General features: G+C 58.6%; 1 protein-coding gene across 3 annotated transcripts; it reads left to right on the top strand.

The window, feature by feature from the left end:
- The first annotated feature begins 994 nt into the window (after window positions 1–994).
- On the top strand, window positions 995–19,172 carry TFCP2 (transcription factor CP2). 3 transcript variants are annotated; one of them, XM_013295688.3, is made up of 15 exons: window positions 997–1,403; window positions 7,612–7,763; window positions 8,356–8,432; window positions 8,850–8,955; window positions 9,143–9,249; window positions 9,930–10,082; window positions 12,398–12,508; window positions 13,275–13,363; window positions 13,748–13,826; window positions 14,291–14,384; window positions 15,011–15,101; window positions 16,051–16,157; window positions 17,387–17,529; window positions 18,208–18,259; window positions 18,391–19,172. In XM_013295688.3, exons 1-15 carry the CDS (start codon window positions 1,282–1,284, stop codon window positions 18,426–18,428), a joined length of 1,521 nt encoding a protein of 506 aa, XP_013151142.2. In that variant the 5' UTR covers window positions 997–1,281; the 3' UTR covers window positions 18,429–19,172. The 3 variants fall into 3 exon arrangements, with proteins under 3 accessions (XP_055647914.1, XP_013151142.2, XP_005233147.2); XM_005233090.4 differs by having other exon boundaries at window positions 998–1,403; window positions 13,748–13,796; XM_055791939.1 differs by lacking the exons at window positions 17,387–17,529; window positions 18,208–18,259; window positions 18,391–19,172 and adding an exon at window positions 16,629–17,368 and having other exon boundaries at window positions 995–1,403.
- Window positions 19,173–21,047: the final 1,875 nt, after the last annotated feature.

Below are 21,047 nucleotides of genomic sequence, written 5' to 3' on the forward strand. Positions count from 1 at the left end.
CCAGGTCCCGCTGAGGACACGGCAGACTGATGCACTTGATGTAGTGGTGTGAAATAAACAGTATTTTTCTTTTTTCTTTTCCTTTCCACTTTTTTCCGGCGGAGGGGAGGGAATTGGGAGGGAGGGGGATGTCGCTGCGCTGCTGTGGCTTCCCATGCCACCAGTTTTCAGGGGAGCGGCTGCGAGGATGGCACTGGGCCGGCGTCATTCCTTCCATCCCCCCTGCAGCGCTGGGAAGGAGAAAAGCACCCCCCGTCCCCCACCCCCCGCTGCCGGCTGAGCCCCGCGCAACTCAGCGCACGCATGAGCCGGAGCCGGGACTCGAACCGGGATTCTGGAGGAGGCGCAGCGCGGCCCCGAGCGCCCCACGCCGTGCCGCTCAGGCCCCGCCCCCCGGCCAATCCCCGCGCCGCGTACCCGGCGCGAAGCTCTCCATTGGCTGCCGCCCGCCGCGCGTCACCCGGCGGCCCGCGGCTCCCATTGGCTGGGCGCGGCGGCGGGGCGGGGCCAGCTCCCCGCTGGCGGCGGGGGCGGGGGGCCCGCGGTGCCGCCGCCTCCATCTTGCGGGGGCCGCGGCCCGGGGCCCTCGGCGGGGCGGGAGCGGGAGCGGCGGGGCCGGGGCCGGGGGGGGCTCCAGGGGGGGGCTCGGCGGGTGCAGCCCCTCGGGGAGGCGGCCCTGGGGGTACAGCGGGGCCGCGGGCAGCCCCTGGCGGGGGTTTGGCCTTTGAGGGGGGGCCTGGAGCCAGGGAGGCCCCGCGGGGGGGCGGCAGGGCCCGGGGCGGGGTGTGTGTGTGTCCCCCCGAGGGGGGCGGCCCCGTGAGGGGGTGCAGGGGTCCCCTGGGGGTGCAGCCCCGCGGGGAAGGGTCAGTAGGGCCCGGAGCCCCCCGGGGGTGGAGGCCCTTAGTGGGGGGGCTGAGGGGTTTGGGGGGCCCCGGCGGGTGAGGCCCCGGGGGGGGGTTGGGGGCTGGTGTGGCCCCTTGGGGGGGGGGGTGAGGGGGTGCAGCAGGCGGGGGGGAGGTCGAGCCCCCTGCAGCAGGTCTTGGAGGAGGGGGGGGTCCCCCCAAGTTAGCCACCCCAGGGCAGGGTCCCCCGAGGGGTGGGGGGCCGGGTGCCCCCAGGAGACAGGGGGAGCGCGGCTGAGCCCCCCCAGGGGAGCGAGCCCACCTGCCTGCCGGGGGGGTGTCGCACCGGGGCAGGTCGCCCAGGAGCCCCCCACTGCCCTCCCCCACGGGGGACGCGGCCCCCTGGCCCGGGGCGGGCGCCCCGTGCCGCTGGGTGAGGATGGCCTGGGCGCTGAAGCTGCCGCTGGCCGACGAGGTGATCGAGTCGGGGCTGGTGCAGGACTTCGACGCCAGCCTGTCGGGCATCGGCCAGGAGCTGGGCGCCGGGGCCTACAGCATGAGGTAGGTGGGCTCCGGCGACGCTCGGGGGTCCGTCCCGTGCCTGGCAGAGAGGCTGGGGGCTCAGGGTGGGCTGAGGAGCCCCAAAACGCTCCCCAGGGTGGGGGACCGGCACGTTCGGTGGCCACGGTGTCACCCTGGGGGTAGTTCGGGAGCGAGTTGGGCGCTCGGCTCCGTTTCCAGCCCTGGGATGTGGCGGTGGGCGCTCGGAGTTGGGATGGAGTCGCGGTTGCAAGGGGCTGGCTGGGCACTGGGGGGTGGGGGGGCTGGGCAGCCCTGGGGGCTCTTTTGGGCTTTGGCCACCCGATGGCCTTGATCTGCAGCTCCATCACCCCGCTTCGTCCCACGCTTCTCCATCGCTGGTCAGAAGAGCCCACAGCCGGTTGCTTTGGGTTTACGCAGCCTATGCTGATCCCCCCCAGAAGCTAATCACCCCCCAGAAGCTAATCACCCCAGAAGCGGTACTTTGCTCTAATTAATTACCCTCCCAGAGGAACAGGGGCATGGGTTTTTTGGGTCAGACCAGCTCCTGACTGAGCTAACCCAGGAGCCAAGGCTCGGAGCAGGACCCCCGCGGGGTCTAGCGCACGAATGCGATGCTTGGGACCGGGACCTGCTGGCCTCGGGTGCTCACGCTGTACGTGGCCCGTGCTCCAGAGATGCTCCTTGGTCCTCCCGATCCCGGCTCTGGGATCCCGGCTCTGGGATCCAGCCGCTTGGCCGAGCCCCCCGTGCGCGCTGAGGCCGAAGCGCAGCGTCGTGCCCCCCGTTTGAGGCGTGAGAACGCCTTGTCTCCGCCTGCGCGAGTCACGACGGGGAAGTGCAGCCCGTGGACGAGGTGTTGGACGGGCCGGGGGCTGCGGGCAGCCACGTGCTTCCCCACTGCCGTCCTTAATTAGCTCCGTCGTCCTTGATTAATTAGCTCTGTCGTGGGGCAGTGCGGATCCAGCGCCGTCTGCGAAGGAGTTGCCTTGATGTAACTTGTGTGAGAGCGTTACTAGTTTGGCTGCCACTTCTGCCCTGTTTGTTTTCACCCTGGGACCCTCCTCGGCTGGAAGCGAGGGGGGAGGACGAGGTAGATCCCCCCCCCCCCCCCCATCCCCATGTGGACCCCAGGCAGGTGTCAAAGAGCCTGGAGGTCCCCGTGTCCTAATTTTCCGTACCGCTCTTACCGGTGCAAAAGGGCTTTGGACTCTGGGTTGGTGACATGGTGGCTGTGTCGCTGCCCTGGGCGCAACCTACGGGGCTCGCTCGGCCGCCTGAAACCCGACTCTGTTTTTCCAAGACTTTTCTTGACCTGCGCTGCCCGTAAATAGAGCGTGTGCCCCCGTAGGTGAGCGCCGACCTTCCTGTCTTGACATCTGACATTTTCTCTCCGTGTCGCGGGAAGGGGGGAAAAGGTTTCAACAGGCACCTCGGGTTTTGAGCGTGTTTGGGACTTTTTGCGGGCTTGCCCCGGGGGGGGTGTTCCGCTTTTGTTCCTTCTCCCTATGGAAGAGGCACGTTACTTCCTTGGGAACAAGCGCTGGTAGGTGCCGGTGGGTGATGAGGGTTGTGGCTCGGCTGGAAGCTTTCTCTCGTTTGAGTTGCACGGTAGGGTCGTGCTTTGTGTTTGTTAATGAACCTGAATTTGTCATGTTACTGTTGTTCCCCGGAATTCGTGATGTTACTGTTGTTCCCTGGAATTTGGTTTTTGAGGAGAGCGGAGCTGGTTTTGGAGGTGATAACCGGGCATTGGCTGAACACGTCTGCCCACAGTTATTCTCCCCTCTTTTCTAGGAGATTCTGTCCCACCCCAGAGCCGGAGCTGCTAGGTGAAGTGTCTTCCCAAAAGCACATTAAATTGCGCAGGGAAGGAGTGGGTTTTAAGCGGAGGGGTGTCCCTCGGAGTTGCAGGAGCTTCTCCAGGTGCCTTTGAGCAGGCGGGACTGCACCTGGGTTGGTCTCAAGAAAAATCTGCCGATGGCTGCTGGGTTTGGCCAGGCTGGGCGTCATGGGGGGCTGCTGGTGGGACGGTGGTACCCGAATGCCTTGCAGCTTCCTGGCTCTTCCCCAAGCAACCCCCAAAATGACCACTCGAGCTCGGTGGGTGATGGTGGGGCGGGAGGCGAAGTAACAAAGTGCCTCCTGTGCCACCGAGAACGTGCTTCCCCCGGAGCTGCTGGGCCCGGGGGCTGCCGAGCTTTCTCTTGCCGTTTTATAACCACGTTGTCTCTCCAGATATTTAATTTATTGCACCACGCCACGTGTAAAGCTGACCCTGTCACCTGGGTCCTGCAGCACAGGACGACCCAGACAAACGAAACCTGTGGCCGCGGCGATGCCGAGGGACCGCGGCAGGGGTGGCGTGGCGTGGCGATGCTCCAGCCTCCCTGTTGCACCGAAAGCAGCTCTGCTTCCCCGATAGCTGCTTGCAAAAGCAAACCATCGTTTGCTCGATGATTATTCCTCGCTAATTGGGTTGGGCTCTTGTACCAGAAATACAGGGATGCGACAATCCTACATTTTGGGGTTGGGTTTTTTTCCCCCTTTTGCAGCTTGTAATAAAATGTGGGGTTGAGGCTGTGGTTAGGCAGGGTCTCAGCTAACACAAACCTAGAGGCTGGCTTTGGGGAGGTTTGCAGGGATGGCTCTGCCGGCCTGTCCCTCTCAGCAGGTGTCTGAGTGGAATCGCTGGAGGCCTGAGAAGCAGTTTGTGATATCGCAGCCACCCGCTGTGCTGCGGAACGTGGATCCGGCGGCCGAGAGCTCCGCGTGCACGGGACGAGCGAGTGGAAGCCGGGATGACAGCGATGTGCCGGCAATCCGAGCGGGGAGGTCGCAGCTTTGAGTCTTTCTCACCCAGCCTGTTTTCCTGCGAGGCAAAGCAGAAGAAAGAGCGAAGCCCCCCGGGGTCTCCTGAGGCTGCAGACGTGGGGTTGGAGCCCGGCTGTGGCGCAGCCTGCGAGGCACACGAGCGCTCACGTGCGCAGGAGAAGCGCGCCCCGCATTCCTCCGGCCGCAGGGGGAATTTGTGCAGGGCGCAGCCTTTCCGTTTTCCTGTCGGCACAAGAGATTGGTGCTGCTCTTCCCCATCCCATAGGATGGGCCATCTGTGCTTCATCCTGCCTCGGCAGCTTGCTGGGGCGAGGAATTCTTCGGCGGGATGAAACACCGTTCGTTCGCCTGCTAATGAGATGGAGCTGCAGGGAAGTTCGGCCTCCGGGTTGTGTAATTTGCCTAATTGTGTACACGTGCCTTGATGACACTGGGGCATCTGCAGGGCTCTGTAGTGTCTGACAGCGGGATTTGGGCAGGGAAGGGCTCTGCCGCTCGGCTTGGGGCGGCGGCGGTGGGTGCTGCTGGCGCAGCGTTGGAGGAAAGGTGGGTATTTAATCTCTTGGAGACCAAAGGGTTAAAGCCCTGTTAGGGTGGGAGCTGGTATTTGGCCAGGTAAGTCCAGTTTTATCTTGGGAAAGGTTTTTAATGTTCAACTAAAGAAAAAAAAAAAGCTGATTTAACTCCTTCCTCATGCTCCCGTGAGCCCAAAGTCTGTAACAGGAGGGACAGGCGACCTGAGTCTTCACCATGGCTCAGTGTTGCGCAGCTGCCCCTGCACAGCTCCGTCCCCACTGCCCCCCCGCCACGTTTCACCTGGGGGCGATGGGGTGGCTCTGGGTGACCTGAACAGCTCCATCCCCACTGCCCCCATGCCACGTTTCACCTGGGGGCGATGGGGTGGCTCTGGGTGACCTGAACAGCTCCATCCCCACTGCCCCCCCGCCACGTTTCACCTGGGGGCGGTGGGGTGGCTCTGGGTGACCTGAACAGCTCCATCCCCACTGCCCCCCCGCCACGTTTCACCTGGGGGCGATGGGGTGGCTCTGGGTGACCTGAACAGCTCCATCCCCACTGCCCCCCCGCCACGTTTCACCTGGGGGCGATGGGGTGGCTCTGGGTGACCTGAACAGCTCCATCCCCACTGCCCCCCCGCCACGTTTCACCTGGGGGCGATGGGGTGGCTCTGGGTGACCTGAACAGCTCCATCCCCACTGCCCCCCCGCCACGTTTCACCTGGGGGCGGTGGGGTGGCTCTGGGTGACCTGAACAGCTCCATCCCCACTGCCCCCCCGCCACGTTTCACCTGGGGGCGATGGGGTGGCTCTGGGTGACCTGAACAGCTCCATCCCCACTGCCCCCCTGCCACGTTTCACCTGGGGGCGGTGGGGTGGCTCTGGGTGACCTGAACAGCTCCATCCCCACTGCCCCCCTGCCACGTTTCACCTGGGGGCGATGGGGTGGCTCTGGGTGACCTGAACAGCTCCATCCCCACTGTCCCCCCACCACGTTTCAGCTGGGGGCGATGGGGTGGCTCTGGGTGACCTGAACAGCTCCATCCCCACTGCCCCCCCGCCACGTTTCAGCTCAGGCGGTGGGATGGCTCTGGGTGACCTGAACAGCTCCATCCCCACTGTCCCCCCGCCACGTTTCACCTGGGGGCGATGGGGTGGCTCTGGGTGACCTGAACAGCTCCATCCCCACTGCCCCCCCGCCACGTTTCACCTGGGGGCGGTGGGGTGGCTCTGGGTGACCTGAACAGCTCCATCCCCACTGCCCCCCCGCCACGTTTCAGCTCGGGCGGTGGGATGGCTATGGGTGACCTGAACAGCTCCATCCCCACTGTCCCCACGCCACGTTTCAGCTCGGGCAATGGGGTGGCTCTGGGTGGCCCTGGCAGCCCATCCGCAGCTCTGCAGTCACGTCCCCACCGCTTGAACGTGTTTGCCCGGGTTCTGCTTTCGCTCCGGGCTCTGCTCGTGTGCATGGGTGGGAGGATGGTCTGGTTTATACACGACGGAATAATCGCTCTTGGCCATTGTTACGGCTCAAAACAACTGCTGAGAAACAGCTTCTGAAACAATTTCTATTAAATACATGTCCGTAGGCTCAAGGGTATTGCTGATGGTTTTTAAATTAAGATTATTCAGCAAGTTCTTGTTGCCACATGGCCTTTGAAGTATGGAGGAGTGTCTGTGATCCCAGGGGAGTGGAGATGTAACCGCAAAGACCAGGAGACATCCTTCTCCTGGGAAAAGTTGGTAGCACGGGGCTTTTAACACCCTGGCTTTTCCCGGGCAGCACCGAGAGCGGCGTGACAGCATCCAGGGGACGGGGAGCCCAAGCTGGTACAGCTGGAGCGGCTGCGTGCTGCCCGGTGGCACGGCGTGGAGCTCCCGCGGAGCCCGTCTCGCATAGCCTGGTAGCCAGGAGGGCGCCTGGGCTGTGGCAGGTTAACGGAGTGTGGTGAAGCCACCCTGACCCCTCAGGGCAGTTCCTCCTGTCCTGAAATGTGGCTTGGGGCAGGAGGCAGATCTGCGAGGTACACAGGAGGTGCCTGTGGCTGTCTTACCAACCTGGTCTGGTTTCTCCCACGTCCCGCTGTGACGTGCGGCTTCTTCGGACCTGCAGGGCATCCCAGGCTCTTGGGCCGGGCCAGGGCTGCGCGGTGCTCAGCACAAAGTGCGTTGGGTCTGGGGGCTCCTCAGGGAGTTTGGGGAAAGCTGGGGGGGCCGCCTCCTGCCGCTTTTGTGCTGGGAGGGCTCCTGCCGTGTCGGGATTTGCTCCACGGAGATGTTTGCGTGCGTCCTGCAGGTTACAGCTACAGGAGGGAGGGTCTGGCCTCCGCCTGCGCTGACACCCCCGTTTGCTGGGGCACGGGGGGCTTTTGTGGACACAGAGGGGGCAGCGGCGAGGAACTCGGTGACCTTGACCTGAGCCAGACTTGGAATTCCTGCCAAGCCTCTCCTGGGGGGTCGGCAAGCCACGGGGAAGGGGTTAGGGGCCGGCCTGCTGGCAGCGGTGAGCAGGCTGGGACCACGAGGAGGAGGATGAGCGTTTATGGGTGACGCGGCTGTCGTCCTGCGCGCCTCTGCAGTGGTGCAGGCGGCTGGGCTGCAGGCTGACACGCCAGCCCTGGTGTCCCTTAGCCCGAAACGTGTGGGGTTTGGGTGGGTGGCGATGCTAAGCTGAAAAAAGCTTTAGCAAGGGCAGATCTCGGGTCCTCAGACCACTCGGTTTGCTTGAATGCTCCTTTGAGCTTCTGCGGAGATGGCGGGGGGTGGTTTTACCTAAAAAAAGCTCAAAGCTCTGCCTAGGAGGAGGAACTGAATGCCGAAGGCGTTGCCTCTCTGTAGCCAGAGACAAAGTGAGTGTCTGACAAATCTCTTTGCAGCGACGTCCTTGCCCTGCCCATCTTCAAGCAGGAAGAATCGAGCTTGCCCCCCGAAAACGAGAACAAAATTCTGCCTTTCCAGTACGTGCTGTGTGCCGCCACGTCCCCCGCTGTCAAGCTCCACGACGAAACGCTCACCTATCTCAACCAAGGTGAGAGAAGTCCACGGGCCGAGCGAGCCTCGTGTTTAACACCCTAAAAAGTACAATTCTGGAAATTTCCCCTCGAGAATGGAAAGCGCCTCAGTAGTAAACCCCAGGTTGTTCCTGTTGGGAAGTGCTGCTTCCTTCGCCTTGCTGCCTGCCCCCAGCTCACGGCGGCGGTGTGAATTGCCGGTAGGATTTAACCTCATCAAAATCTGTGCGATTTATAAGGTGGTTTACTGCTGCTGGGTGCTCTGCAGGGGGATGTTTTACAGGTTCGAGCTGTACCCGCTGCTTTCAAGTAGAACTGGAAGATCAGGGTTGGCGACCAAAGGCAGATGGAGCTTGTGTAATCGATTTCTTCCCTGTTCTTGATCTTGGGTTAATAAGGGTAATTCCTGGAAAGTACTGCTGCAGGAAGGGAGGGATTATCTCTTCCTGGAGGTGTGTTACAGCTGTGGCTCTGATGGCTCCTGTCACACCCCCCCCAACACCTGGCAAGGAGATCAAGTGGCACATCGAGTGTGGCAGGAAAAGGTGTCAGGGTGGCAGCAGGGTCCGTCCTGACTAACGGCCAGGTACCTTGTCGCCTTCCCCCCAGGGCAGTCCTATGAAATCCGGATGCTGGACAACAGGAAGATCGGGGAGCTGCCGGAGATAAATGGGAAACTGGTCAAGGTGAGCAGAGCACACGGGTGCGCGCGCCCAGCTGGGGGTGTCCCCTGCCGTGGGGGGACGTGGCCTCACCCTGCGCCCCCACAGCGGCCGCCGTGACAGCGTGTGTGGCGTGGGTCTGCCTCGCCTGGGGGTTTTGTTTTCCCTTTTTCCTTCTCCCGCTTTGTGGAGACCAGCCCGGCTGGTGCTGTCCAGCCGGTCCCTGGGGACAAGGCAGGAGGCAGTGGCAGGAGGGATAAGCTGGGACCTTCGTGCTTCCACCCCAAGGGTCCATCTGGGCTCCCTTGCATTGCTTCGGCTTCTCCGTGAAGCCTTCGGGCTCCTCTGCTCCCCTCTCTGCCCCTTTTCTCGTGCTGGGAAGCACCTCGCAGCTCGAGTTTCCCACGGCAGCTCCAGCCCCAGACTGTTTCTCCCCTCTAGAGCATATTCCGGGTGGTGTTTCATGACCGGCGCCTGCAGTACACGGAGCACCAGCAGCTGGAGGGCTGGCGGTGGAACCGGCCTGGGGACAGGATACTGGACATCGGTGAGTCCCCGGGGCTGGCGGAGACGCGGGTGCCTGAGGTGCCTCCAGCCAGGCTCCCGGTCCCTTTAAGGGACAAAGTGCTGTCACGGTCCCGCGTTTTGAGACACGTGGTTGGTTCTTCCATAAGTTCCCTGCAAATCCCTTCCTGCTACAAACCGCAGCTGGTTCTCCGTATGTGCCCCTACAGATATCCCGATGTCCGTGGGCATCATTGACCCGAGAGCAAACCCAACCCAGCTCAACACGGTGGAGTTCCTATGGGATCCTTCCAAGAGGACTTCTGTGTTTATCCAGGTAAAAGAGGAAAAGCGGAAAAACTCCCGTTGCGGGCATCTAGGGGGAAAAAATAAGTTTTCCAGGGGGGAAAAAGATGCTTTTTCTAACTTGGGAGCACTGAAATAGCAGCCAGATGCTACAGTGGTAGAAGGATGTCAACTAAAACACGCCCTGCCTCCTGCAAGAGAGCAGCAGCCCATGAGGGAGCAAGGCACGGGCACAGCTGACCACCAACCAGTTGTTTTACACATTTTAGTGGTGGTTTAGGTCCCACTGTTTCCAGAATTTGAGTCTCCATCCTGCTTAGATGCTTTTGCACATCTCACCAGCTGCCTAAAATACCTTTTGGAAGTCTGGCCCTCCCAGCCAGGATACACGGGCTGCCGCCTGCGGAGGCTGGTGCCGCAGAACTGGCTGCCCTGCTGGTCTGGGGCTTGCTTGTGGCATTAAGAGGTTGCAAAACTTGTTGAAAGAATGTGGCTCCACCTCTGCCATGGCATCCCCTTACGTCCTTCATGCTGGGGGGGCTTGCGGTCCCATCCCCGCTCCGTATTTCGCCCTCTCACCCTTTATATGAGTGCTGCCCCGGCTCCCACGAGGGGAACGGCCGCGTTGTGGTGGGTCATACGGTGGGATTCCTGAGGAGGGGATTCCTGAAGAGGGGATTCCTGAGGGCAGGCTGCCTTGCCTTCCCGCAGGTTCACTGCATCAGCACAGAGTTCACCATGCGGAAGCACGGGGGAGAGAAGGGGGTGCCTTTTCGGGTCCAGATAGACACCTTCAAGGAGAACGAGAACGGGGAGTACACGGAGCACCTGCACTCTGCCAGCTGCCAGATCAAGGTCTTCAAGGTACCGCAGCCCCTTGGGGACCTTCCCAAGGCTAGGAAACAAACTGGGAAGTCGATCCCAGTTCACGCTGTGGCCCCAGTGAACGTCATGGGTGCAGGACCGTGGCCGCATTTGCTTGCGGAAGGGCCCTCGTGGTCCTTCTGGTCTCACATCGCTGCTCTCCCCTGGTTCCTCCCTGTCAGTCGAGGCCGGAGGTCGCTGAGGCTATAAAACCAGTAAGCCAAGAACAATGTACGGGGAGAACATGGGCTGCCTTGCCTCTGTCTGAAACCTCCCACGTTTAGTCTTATCACCTCGGGAGATCTTCCAAGCATCCTCGGTGTCTGTCTAAACTCCTCGCTTGAATATTACCTGTTGCCGATGATCTGCCCGCACCTGGCCTCTCCAGCGGTGCCGGCGTCTGGTCCCTGTTGCGAATCGCTTGCGGAATTGCCGGCGCGCAGCAATTCGGGCTGAGAAGGGCGGTTCACGCAGCAGCGCTTTGGCAATGCCGTGCCCACGCTGTCTGGGACGCGGAGGTTGCCTCCGTTACCCCATCCCTCCCTGTAACGCCAAACCTTGGTGCGTGGCTCCTCTCTCCGGGCTTTAGGGGCACTTGGCACCCAGCGGGGGTGGGTGCCTGGCCGGGTGCCTGCGCTGCTTTGCCGCTGTGCCCTGAGCTTGCTGCGGGATACTGGGCAGCGTGCCCTGCTGCTGGCTCGGCATCTTCCCCCTTCTCTCTCTCTCTTTCTCTCTCTCTCCCCCTCTCCCCTCTTGCCTGTTTGGTTTATAACATTTCGAAGGCAGGGGTGGGATGATTTAGGGCTTGTTGGAGCTGTGGCTGGTATCTCGATGCAAGTAGCCGAAACGGATGGCTGCGGGGTGGGGAGTTAGGGCTGGTCACGAGCGGCCACCCGGAGGACAATGAGACTGCGAGGCATCTGCTGCTGCGTTTCTACTGGGCTTCAGCTCTTGGTGCCAGGGGATGGGTGGGGTTTTGGGGAGGTTTTTTTTCCCCTTGGATTGGGAAAACCCAAAGCGGTGAAGCTGTGGCTTCAGGGCACGGTCTGTCTGCAAGGGGTGGTCTGTGATGTCTTCACCCTTATCTCTTGCTCCCCAACACAGCCGCTTTCCTGGGGTCAGGGCTGCTCTTTGGGCAGCAGACGCAACACCATGCGCGTTTCCCCGTGCCCGTGTGAGACCTGTTTGCCGCAGGGCGTCCTTCATGGGTTTTAACGTGATTCGGGCTCCTGCCCCGCTCTTTCCATCCTCCCCTCTGCCTCTCAAAGCTCTAAATAGCTGCTGGGGGGCCCTTACCCACACGTTGGTGTCTGGGGCACAGATCTGCTCGAGCCAGCAGGCGCAGCAGCGTTGCCCGTGGAAAGATGAGATTTTCATGGTAGGAACAGGCTCATGACGCCACAGCTGAGCAGCACCTCCTCACCCAGCTGCGAGCACAGTGGTGGCTTGCTCAGGTCTCAGCTTTCCTATCCAGAGGGAAGAGATTTGGAACTTGGGGAGCAGGATTGTATTGATTGATTGTAACAAACAACGATTTCCCCGTTGTATTTGTATAAAGCTTTTCCGCCGGTGCCATGGGTACCACTCGTCCCCATGGGAGGCGGCTGCCTGCTGGCAGGTAGCTGTGCTGGGCCACCAAGAGAAATTCCTCCCGCCTGTGAGTACAGGCAGAGACCACGGAGAGCCAAGTTTTGAGCCAATTTCTTTAGGGTTCTGCCAAGGGGAGCACCGGGGATGGCTTTGGCGGTTATAAGGGCACTCTCTTCCTTGCTGCTTTCCCTGGGGCTTTGAGTGTTTGATAAAGGCAGCGAGTAAAATCACGTTAATCTTGGATATGAGAGAGCACGTGGGTTTTCGAGGTTGTGGCAAAGGCAAGGACATAACTGAGCGCTTTGGTGTCCTGGTGCCGTTTGTGCCACTCAGACGCTGCCTCTCCAAGTGGTTGACGAAGGTGCAAAAGACGCAGCTCAGATACGTGACACCAGAAAGTGGCCTTTGTCCCCTTAGAGCCGACATACGCTGTCAGGAGAAGTGTGTCTCAAGGCTGTTTCGCCCCCTCGTTCAGATGCTTTGGGCCCCGTTGCAGGCGCGTGGGTGGCTCAGGCTCTTGGGGCTGTTCGCGAAGGGCTGCCGTCACCGCAGTGAGTTCTCAGTGCGGATAGTCGCAGCCTCTTCCTTTCCCCCCTGTAAAGCAACAAGCGGGTGAGTAGAAGGACGAGTCACCTTCTCTGCTGCTTGCATTTCTCGCACACCTCTCCAGCCGTCTGCTGCCGCCCTTCCACGCGGCTGTTCTAACAGGGATGTCTCCTTTCCAGCCCAAAGGAGCTGATCGGAAGCAGAAGACGGACAGGGAAAAGATGGAGAAGCGAACGCCTCATGAGAAGGAGAAATACCAGCCTTCCTATGAAACCACGATACTCACGGAGGTGGGATGCTCTGTCGTGCAGTGGCTGGCATCGTTGTTTTAATGAAACCTGGCTTACCTCGCCCGCAGGTGACGAGGAGCTGCCTGTTCTGCTGTGAAACCTTGGCCAAATGGCTAATAGCCACAAGACAAAAGCAAGATAAATTTTGTAGGCAGAGGAGGTGTTTCTTACAGACCTGAAAAAGGGCTCTTGTGCCTGGAAACGTGGCGGGTTTTTCCCCGCTGGAATAGCTCACCTAATAAAAGGTTTTTACCTCTCCCTGCAAGCTTCGTTTTGCCCATGTGGCAACCGGCCGCTGAGGTTGTGAGCTGGCAGAAAACCCAGTTGTTTGCTCCCTGTGCTAGAGGAAAGCGTCAGTCTGTTCAAATGTGATGGGCTGAGGGGTGGGTGCTGAGCAGCCCTGGGGAGGGGAGCCCTTGTCCTGCCCTGGGTGGGTTCGGGAACACTCATCAGTGCCGGACTCTGGCTCGGAGGTTCCCAGGTTTCTGTGTGTCAGCCCCGTGCCAGAGTGATGGTTTAGACCCCAGATCTCGCTGTGTTTGAGTTCTGTGACTTTTGGCCTTTTGAGATTAAGAACCGCTAAACGTGAGCTTTGTGGCCATCTGCAGTGAATTGGCACGGCTTCTTTTAATCCCCCACTTTTATGCCTTAATTCTGTTCCAGAGTCGGTTGTCGGTCAGCAAATAGCTGTCACCCGGTGCTGACCAGAGCAGATGTCCGTGCTGGTTCACAGCAACCCTGTGACTCTCTGGGTTTTCCTTTCTAGTGTTCTCCCTGGCCAGAGATAACGTACGTCAATAACACGCCATCCCCTGGCTTCAACAGCTCCCACAGCAGCTTTTCCATTGGCGAAGGGTAAGTCGGGAGGGGAGGCCGCCTGGCTCGCAATTTCTGCCTCGCACAAGAGATCGATGTGTCCGAGCTGGCGGTGACCGCTGGCGAGAGGAAGGTTCCGAGGTGTACAGGGGGGTGGCAGCAGCCTAAGGGGCTGTGTCTGTGGGGAAAATCAAAACAAAATCCCTTGGAGCCGAGGGTCAGCCTCCAGCCTGCTTCGCGCTGCTTGTCCCCGCGCCGTTAATACTCCCAACATACACCGTTGGTTTGCAAAGCCGCAGCCACCTAGCTGTTTTGGTGGCCTTGGTTATGGGAATTTGGGGGGGGGGTTGGTGCCCGCCAGGGTCCTGTGCCGGAGGGGAAGAGCAGCGCTAACTGGTGTTTCTGGCTCTTTCCCCGCCCTAGCAATGGCTCTCCCAACCATCAGCCCGAGCCACCCCCTCCGATCGCAGATGTAAGTCACACCTCAGAGCTTATGCTTGTGGTAAGGATGGTGCACAGGTCAGAAAATGGGATTTGGGGATGGAGCTGGGGCGGGTTTGTGGGTGGCTGGAGTTTGCTGGGGAAGAGGCTGCTCTAATTTAACATCTTTGGGGAGCTGTAACTTCTTTTTGACTCCTAGTTAGAAAAAGAGGTGACGGGGTGAAAAACGTTTGGTACAGCAACGCGGAGCTGTGAGCAAGCTCTTTGTAGCTTGCTGTGACCTTTACTTATTGCCTTGATCTTCTCTGTGCTTTCTCCTTTGCTTCCTTCCTCTTTTTCCGTCCCTCTGAAGACTTTTAAATCAAAACCTGTCCAGGCCACAGCCTTTACTGTGCACGTGCTGGGAGCCTGGCTCGCTGGGGCCCCCATTTAAGACTGTGATTATAAACACTGAGCTGACCTGTGCTCGTTCCTGGGTGGAAATGCTTCCACCTTGCCTCTGACCCTTCTTTCCCTGCGTTGCAGAACCTCTTGCCCACCAGCACGCCCCAGGAAGCCCAGCAGTGGCTGCACCGAAACCGCTTCTCCACTTTTTCTCGGCTTTTCAGAAACTTCTCAGGTAGGTTACACCATCCCCGCTGCGGCCGCCCCTTCTCCGTGCCAGGTGGCTCTGCCTCCTCTCGCTCCTGAGGCTGTCTTCATGTTCCCGTTGCAAATATAAATTTAAAATTTTCTTATAATACAATAAAACGTGGCTCCCTGAAAGCTGTGTACTTCATTTCCCACCTCAACTGGCAAAACAGTGAGGACTGGGGTGGTTTCTCTTCCAAGAGCTGGCAGCACACTCTAATCTTAAAACAAGCTGAGAAGTGCTGAGCTGGGGGAAAGCACAGTGTGTAAAGAAATGCTTCGTGTTTATTTTCCCCTCCTTCCCTGGTGATATGGCCTCTGTTATCCAGGGTCACCGAGGCACTGGGTAGCCGGCCGTAAATTTAATTTACGGGACACAGGGTTGTACCAAAACACGCTCTTGCAAAACCAGTCTGGAAAAAAAAATCTTGCGAGCGTCCTTCTAGGGGAAGCAGGGGGCAGTTGGAAGCAGAAGGGAGAAGCAGTTTGGGAATGGGGTGACCTCTGCGAGTGGGGAGAGGGGGAGCAGGCACAGCTGCCGTGTCCAGAGCCCCGCACCCGACACGCTTTGGACAAGATCGTGTGACTTTCTCACCTTCTAATGTTTAAAACTAGGTGCAGACTTACTGAAGCTGACCAGAGAAGACGTTATCCAGATCTGCGGCCCTGCGGATGGCATCAGGCTCTTCAACGCGTTGAAAGGCCGGTAGGTTGTTTGCTTAAAAGCTGGTGGCGGATGGTAGGCGAGTTGTGTTTGGTTAGCCCATTTGCTCGGCTCTTGCTGTTAGAGAGAACAGAGTTTCATTAACCTTCCTGAACCTCTTCCAGTCACATTTGATAACTTAGCCAGCAGGGTAACCACGCCAGGGACAATCTGGGGTAGAAAATCCATGTGATCGTTAGAAATGATCTTATTCTTTGAGTGTCAGAGAACCAAGCCGCAAGCTAGCGAGTCCTGCCGATACAATACTTGTTTCCTCTGTCCTCTGCACTAATTCCGTGGAATTTCCTTCCCGGAATGGGAATATTCCTTTCCACCTTTCACTGAAGAAGCAGGGACTGGTGTTTAACCGCCCTGTCTGAGCTGGAGCGTTTCAGAAGGTGCTGCTACAGCCAGGCAGGGGGGCACAGGGTGGGCTGTGTCCAGGAGGGAAGGTACCGGTGTGGGGCTGAGAACGTGGGAAGCATTCCAGGGGGTTAATGCGCTGCCTCCGATGGCGCGGGAGATGGCAGGGAAACCGGGGGATAGCAGGGAAACCGTAGTGGTCCTGTGGTGGGGAGAAGGGCACAAAGGACAGGAGACGCTGCCGGCTTTTGTGCTGCAAAATGAGGCTTTGAACAAGGAGCACGCATGTTACCAACCGAGCGCGGTGCGAACCGTGGCTGCTGTGTCCTCGGGAGCGAGCCGCCCGATTGAGCTGCGTGGTGGCCGGCTGGCACCGTCTTCCCCTGCCGACTTTGTCCCCTTCTCACAAAAACCTTTGCTGCATCATCAAGGTGGGGGTGACCACGATGGTTTTGCTCCGGGACGACATTGTCGATCTCCTCTTTTCCTTCTGAAGAACCTGGCCAGGGAAGGAGCGCTGGCAAGGCGCTGGGAGCTTGAGGTGTCCTTGAGCAAATCCACGGGCGCTCACTCACTGCTCTGTCCCTAGGATGGTGCGGCCCAGACTGACCATCTATGTGTGTCAGGAGTCCCAGCAGCTGCGGGACCTCCAGCAGAAACACGAGGACGGGGACACAGTAACCAGTACTTTTTTCGGTAAGAGTCTCGAAGCCTGGCAGGGAGCATGTGGGCTTGGGTTGCTGCTGCCAGGGGGGGAAACAACAGCCAGGGGCTTCAGCAAACAGAAATGCAGCGGAGGCTCTTTCCAGCCCTGCCGCTGCTGCCCGCGGGCACTCAGCACCAGTTGCCTCCAGTCCCCTTGTCCCCACACCACAGCTTTTGGCTGGTGAAGGGCCACTCTTGCAGCCAGGACTGCTGGTGTTACCAGAGCCCTGCACAGCAACTCAGAGGGTCTGCGCCTTTTATTTTCGGCCCCTCCGTCTCATGTTGGCTGCTGTCACTCTCATCTCGCTGCAGCAAGGCAGCAAGCTCACGGGTGAGCTCACCTACAACCTAGTGCAGGCTCTGTACGCAAACCGAGCCCAAAAAATCGCGGTGAACCCTTTTTGCTCGCCCTGGTCCTTCCCAGCTGATTTTTCTCCTTGCCCACCGAATGGGTGGCTGCAGAATCTGACTGTCGGCACATTGCCTGCTCCAAGCTGACAAATGATAGCTCCTGCGAGAATCCAGCATTGCTCCGACAACAATGAGTGACCTACATTTGTGGAGCAGCCAGGCGCCGGTTGATCCACCTCTGTTGTTGGAGCGGCAAGTGCAAAAGCAAACAGCTCGTCCTTTCCTTGCCCTGCTCCAATTTGAATCCTCTCGCTTCCCCCCAGGACCTGCCTTGTGGGAGTGGGGGAACAAGGGTGAGGGGGTTCTGGGGTGGCGTTTTCATCGTGCTGGGATTGAAAACTGCCAGGAATGGTACAAAGTGCTGCTGGGCTGATGCTAGTTGAAATAGAAGCTTTTGGGGGGCAAGGACTGCATAAATACAGAGCAAGCGTTGCAGGACATGGACAGGGAGTTACTGTGGAGCTGATCCTGATGTAGCTCAGGATCAGGTGTAGCTGGAGCAGACACCAGAGGTGCTGCAGTGACGTCTCGATTTAGCAGCTTGGGCTTGGAAAGATGATAGCTGCGCGACTTGGGCGCAGCAGAGCGGGCGTTTGACCTGCCAAAGAGCCGCGCTCGATAGACAAGCTGTTCCCAGTCCCTTCCCACCGTGGCTGTGGTGTTCCTGGGCGGAGAGCAGCCCGGCTGTGGCACTGCTCTAAGCACCCGCTCCCTAGGCTGGCGCGCGTGGCGGTAGCTGAAGTGTCTCTGCATCCACGGTGCAGACGTGGAAGCTTGGCGTCTGGCTGCCACGGCTCCTCTCCCCGCAGTGTACCACGCTATTTATCTGGAGGAACTGACGGCGGTGGAACTGACGGAAAAGCTGGCCCAGCTCTTCAGCATCTCTTCCCAACAGATCAGCCAGATTTACAAGCAAGGTCCGACGGGAATACACGTGCTGATCAGCGATGAGGTAACGGCCTGTGGGCACTCCTTATTTTCAACCTCTTGCACTGGGTTGCTTCAGCTGGTTCGTGTCTGATGGTGCTCCGAGCTCTGCTGCGGGGGTTGCGCAGGACCCTGGGGAACAGATCCCAGGGGCAGGTCCTCAGGAAGGGCCCTGCTCCTCACCTTTGGTTTCCAAAGAGTCTGAGTTAGTCATTAAAGCCTGTAGAGCCAAGGATGTTGGTGCTCGGGGGCGCTTCTCTGCTGCCGGGGGCACCTCACTTAAACCTGTGAGGTTTATCAGGCGTGAACAGCTCTCCCAGAGCTGGTCCAGGCTGCCTGCACGCCCTCCTTATGCTTGGGTTTTTTCCAGCTTTGCTATAAAAACAGGGAGGGGAATTGCTGTGGGAGGACTTTGCTTTCAGACTTGCATCCCAGAATCCGATGGGTTCTCTCTCTCTCAGCTTGCTGGTTCAGATCTTAAGTTCTGGAGAGCTGGAGAAAGGAATAAATATTTACACCCGGTGCCTTTCCTACCTCCCAGAGCACTGAGCTCCTGCCTGAGCAGCTTCTAGCCCTTTCGGTACTCTAAATCCATGCCTGTCGCTGAATGGCAGAGCACAAAGCCTCCACTTCGGGCTCTGAGGCACTTCTGCGGTGTTTAAGTACAGCCTTGGACTAAGCTGGCTTTGGTGGCTTCTTTCAGATGATACAGAATTTCCAAGACGAATCCTGTTTTGTTCTGGACACCATGAAAGGTGCGTAAATGCCCAGGCTCCATCTTCTGTCGCCCTTCTGTACCTCTTGGGGAGCTCTTGTGTCAGATCCGCTCAACCCAGCGGATCCCTGTGCTGTCGTGGCTGGCTCGCGACCTTTGCTTCTTTTGCAGCTGAAACCAATGATAGCTACCACATCATCTTGAAGTAGGAGGGGATGGGATGAGGAACGTGAGGAACACCCGTGATCCTCTTGCCGCGCATGAAGACCCTTCACTTCCAGCACAAGGACACGAGCAGAGATCTGGAAACTCCTGGGCACCCCCTGGAAAGACCCCGAGCCGTCGGTCACTCGGCTGTCTCTCTGGCAGGGGACCTCCTTGCTCCGACAGCATCTAAATGGCCGTGGGTGGTAACGTGCTGCTTAATTGCTGGAGCTCTGAGGCTTGAAGTTACCAGGTCGCACCCTTGCGTAGCTCTCGGTAGAAATTTGCCATTGGGACCTAAGACCTGCGTGAGGGCTTTTTCTGTGGCAAGCGTGCTCTGCTTTTCTGAGAGGCGTTGGCTCCCGCGACGTTCGCAGACTGGCGAAAAAACATGAATTAAACTGGCCCAACGAAGCCAACTGGCCCTTGGGCACGTGCTGAGCTGAGCAGGTCTCAAACACGCTGCGTACTGTGCTGGTGGAGTGGTAGGCTGGGAGGGACATTCTGAAAAGATTTTATTAAGCTTTCATTTAATATTACAACGCATCTGTTAGACAAAGGTGGTGACTTTGTTTTTCTCTCCACCCACCTCGGAAACGGTGTTGGCTCTGTGTATGCAGGTGTGGTTGTGGTGCCATCCTTCTTCCCTTGCGAGCGTAAGGTCCTCAGGGACTTAATATACAGAATTAGTTGTATAAAGCTGGAGCAAAACGTGGAGCGAAGCGGAGCTGGATAAAGGAATAGCTTAACTAGTTTGTTCTGTGGGATTCTTTTCTGCGTGTTTTAGGGAGAGGAAAAAAAAAAAGACGTAGCTATTCCCGCTGAAAATGTTGGGCGATTTCTACCTGCTGCCTCATTTTCTGCCCCTGCCCAGCCTCCGAAGCTGCCCCGGGGGGGTGTAGCCCTGCGCGCACTGAGGAGACAGCGAACAGCAAGTTCAAGGAGTTATTCAAAGCCGTTGGGACTTGATGGTGACAAGGGTGCCTCCGTGCAGGTTTCCTGGACAGCAGGAAGATCTCCAGGGTGAAGGATCTGCCCTGCTCTGCAGCTGAGGGATCCCATTTCCCATCCATAAGATCCCCAAGCAGAGCCTGAGATGCCTGGGGTAACACCTGTCTCCAACCGTCGGCGCTATGTGAGGACGTTTTGACCCAAAATTGGGAAAAAAAAATACAATGTAAAGCAGGGCTTTTATTTTTAAATCAGGCTGCAAGGAGATCCAAGCCCAGGCAGGTGCTGTAGGTCCCGGCTCGGGCCAGGGAGGGCCCATGGGGTGAGTGAAGGCACTAACGGACGCTACAATTGTGACGGCCACGCCCCTGCTGCTAAAATACTGGCTGCTCTTCTGTCTTTGTAAGCCTTAAAAGATTGTGTTCCCATCTTCCTCAGCCAGCTGTTGTCTTCTTGGAGGTGCAATCCAAATAGCTAAGACAAAATAGCAAACACAGTTTAGAGCTGGTTCAGTCCTGGCTAAACCTTCCCAGGATTTGCTTGCACCAGCCGAGCTCCCACAGCCGCCACTTGTGACTGTCCTGGTGCAAAGGGCCCCGTAGTGCCCCCATCTCCCTTCTCCGTCGCAGCTGCTCCCCAAAAGAGTTATTCAGGACTGCGGTGGCTCCTCCTCGCCCCCAAAACCCAGCTGCATTGGGGTTGGTGAGGAACTGGAGGATCCAGCAGTCAGTCCTGGAAACGGAGCAGGGTGCTGGGGGGATCCTCTCCACCTGGGCTCATCTGCCCAGCACCACGTGAGCTTGGGGGGTCACAGTGTCGCGGTAAAGGCTGGTGATTCCAGCGGGAAGGAGGTAGCCACTTGGTTGCCTCACCTAGCTCCGAGGTGGCTCGCTTCTCTAACTCTGGACCAGAGAAGGGGATCAGCACACTTGGAGCCACTGGGGTCCTGCCCTGAGCCACCAAAGCTTCATAAATCATTCAAGGATAAAGATGTCAAGAAAAGGCTTTATTTTTTTTTAAAAAAAAAAAAAAAAAAAAAAAAAAAAAAGAATAATTTTGCTTACTTCTCCCCACGAACACAGAGGAGCAGCCAGACAGCTTGCTCGGTGGGTGAAGGTGCTTGTGCTTGGCCACTCGCCTTTTGTACACATTGGGTGTCTCTGGTGCTGGGGGAGGTCTGTATTTTAATGCTGTTTTTTCCCCTGTTAGCATCCAAGAAGTGCGATGGGCTGGTAAGGTAGCAACAGGCTCGGTCAGCTCGCTGCGCTGTCTCTGGGTGCGTGCTGCTGATTTTAATCCGTTGAATGAGGAAAATGCCGGCGAAGTGATTTGTCACACATGGTGGCTCTGGGGGGAGAGCGAAACCCCCCAGATGGACGGGTAGCAACAGGCCAGTCCTTCCTGCAGCCTCGGTTGCCAGCTGGAAACAAGGGGGGAGCTGAAGGGGTCGCACTCGGGGTGGGGTGGCACAGAGAGGATTTTTTAATCCTAAAAATTGACCTGCTTATTGGTTAATAACTCAGCTAATCCGTAATCCAGCAGGGAAGCACCGTGGCCGCTCTCTGAGCTTGCCTGGGGAGGAGCGTGTCACAGGGGCTGCCGAGGTGAACGTGGGTCTGGTGGCGGGGGGAGACCCCCGTGGAGCTGCTCCGTCTCCTTGGGCCTCCAGCCCC

The sequence above is a fragment of the Falco peregrinus genome, chromosome 19 (genome assembly GCF_023634155.1).
Source record: "Falco peregrinus isolate bFalPer1 chromosome 19, bFalPer1.pri, whole genome shotgun sequence".
In the NCBI taxonomy this organism is placed as follows: Eukaryota; Metazoa; Chordata; class Aves; order Falconiformes; family Falconidae; genus Falco; species Falco peregrinus.

Excerpts from the sequence above, each read along its gene's own strand:
- TFCP2 (XM_013295688.3), top strand. The coding sequence starts at position 1,282 with ATGGCCTGGGCGCTGAAGCTGCCGCTGGCCGACGAGGTGATCGAGTCG. Across the intron at positions 15,102-16,050 it reads TTCAACGCGTTGAAAGGCCG|GATGGTGCGGCCCAGACTGA; the intron begins GTAGGTTGTTTG and ends CTCTGTCCCTAG. Across the intron at positions 17,530-18,207 it reads ACGTGCTGATCAGCGATGAG|ATGATACAGAATTTCCAAGA; the intron begins GTAACGGCCTGT and ends GGCTTCTTTCAG.